Genomic DNA, 1,400 nt, shown 5'->3' with positions numbered 1-1,400 from the left:
GAGATGGCTCCGGCGGTGCTTAGAAAGCACGAAGAGAAATGTGCCCGGGCCTCCTCGCACACCCCTGCCTTCCTCGGCCGGGAGGGAGCAGGGAAGGCGGCAGGGAGGCAGGGCAGGAGGGAAGGAGGCAGGGAAGGACGGAATGAGGGAAGGAGGCAGGGAAGGGGGGAAGGAGGCCGTGAGGGAAGCGGCGGCGGCGCGGCCCCTCCTCCCGGGCGGGGCGGCAGGCGGCGGCCGGCAGTCCCCGAGCCCCGCCGCGGCGTGGAGCCGCGCTGCCCGCCGCTCCGCCAGCGGCCGAGCCGAGCCCAGCCGAGCCCAGCAGAGCCCAGCAGGGCTGGGCCGGGCCGAGCCGAGCCGGGCCGGGCCGGGCCGAGCCGAGCCGGGCCGGGCCGCGCCGCGGCGATGGGCGCTGGGTTGTGAGGGGGGGGCGGCGAGGGGCGCCCCGGAGGCGGCCATGGGGAACATCTCGTCCAACATCTCCGCCTTCCAGTCCCTGCACATCGTCATGCTGGGCCTGGACTCGGCGGGGAAGACGACGGTGCTGTACCGGCTGAAGTTCAACGAGTTCGTCAACACCGTGCCCACCATCGGCTTCAACACGGAGAAGATCCGGCTGAGCAACGGCACGGCCAAGGGCATCAGCTGCCACTTCTGGGACGTGGGCGGCCAGGAGAAGCTGCGCCCGCTCTGGAAGTCCTACAGCCGCTGCACCGATGGCATCATCTACGTGGTGGACTCAGTGGATGTGGACCGGCTGGAGGAGGCCAAGACGGAGCTGCACAAGGTGACCAAGTTCGCCGAGAACCAGGGCACGCCGCTGCTGGTCATCGCCAACAAGCAGGACCTGCCCAAGTCCCTGCCGGTGGCCGAGATCGAGAAGCAGCTGGCCCTGCACGAGCTGACCCCCTCCACCACCTACCACATCCAGCCCGCCTGCGCCATCATCGGCGAGGGGCTCACGGAGGGCATGGACAAGCTCTACGAGATGATCCTGAAGCGGAGGAAGTCCCTCAAGCAGAAGAAGAAGCGGTAGAAGCCCGCAGACGCGTGGACGGGTGGGAATGCAGACAAAGGAACCGAGGGGGAGAGAGAACCAAAGCGATCCTGTTTTTTGTGTTTTCCTTTTTTTTTTTTTTCCTTTTTTTTTTTTTTTTTTGTCCCTTTCCAAACGAAACGACGACAATAGCGGAGATAACAATACCGCTCCTGCTAGCCAAGCCCAGATCCTGACTGCGGGCGAGAGCCAGGATCTCCTCCCGCTCTCCCCCTTGCCTTGCCCACCACCCTTTCCCTGGCCAGAGGGCGGCGTGGAGCACGGGGTGGCTGCTGGGCTCAGAGCTGGAGATGTCATGAGCCCCCTGGCCGGGCTGGAGATGTCCTGAGCCCCCTGGCCGGGCTGG

The 1,400-nt window shown here is 66.5% G+C and overlaps 1 protein-coding gene across 1 annotated transcript; it reads left to right on the top strand.

Moving 5' to 3' along the window:
- Nucleotides 1-234: 234 nt before the first annotated feature.
- Nucleotides 235-1,169, top strand: ARL4C (ADP ribosylation factor like GTPase 4C). Its single transcript, XM_013178791.3, has one exon. It carries the CDS (start codon nt 455-457, stop codon nt 1,031-1,033), a length of 579 nt encoding a protein of 192 aa, XP_013034245.1. The 5' UTR covers nt 235-454; the 3' UTR covers nt 1,034-1,169.
- The last annotated feature ends 231 nt before the right edge of the window (nt 1,170-1,400 follow it).

This window comes from Anser cygnoides, chromosome 6 (genome assembly GCF_040182565.1).
Source record: "Anser cygnoides isolate HZ-2024a breed goose chromosome 6, Taihu_goose_T2T_genome, whole genome shotgun sequence".
NCBI lineage: Eukaryota > Metazoa > Chordata > Aves > Anseriformes > Anatidae > Anser > Anser cygnoides.
The sequence above is the reverse complement of the archived record's forward strand: the minus strand, read 5'-3'. Positions and strand labels throughout refer to the sequence as shown.

Bases quoted from the DNA above. Each gene is read 5' to 3' on its own strand.
- ARL4C (XM_013178791.3), top strand. From the start codon at position 455: ATGGGGAACATCTCGTCCAACATCTCCGCCTTCCAGTCCCTGCACATC.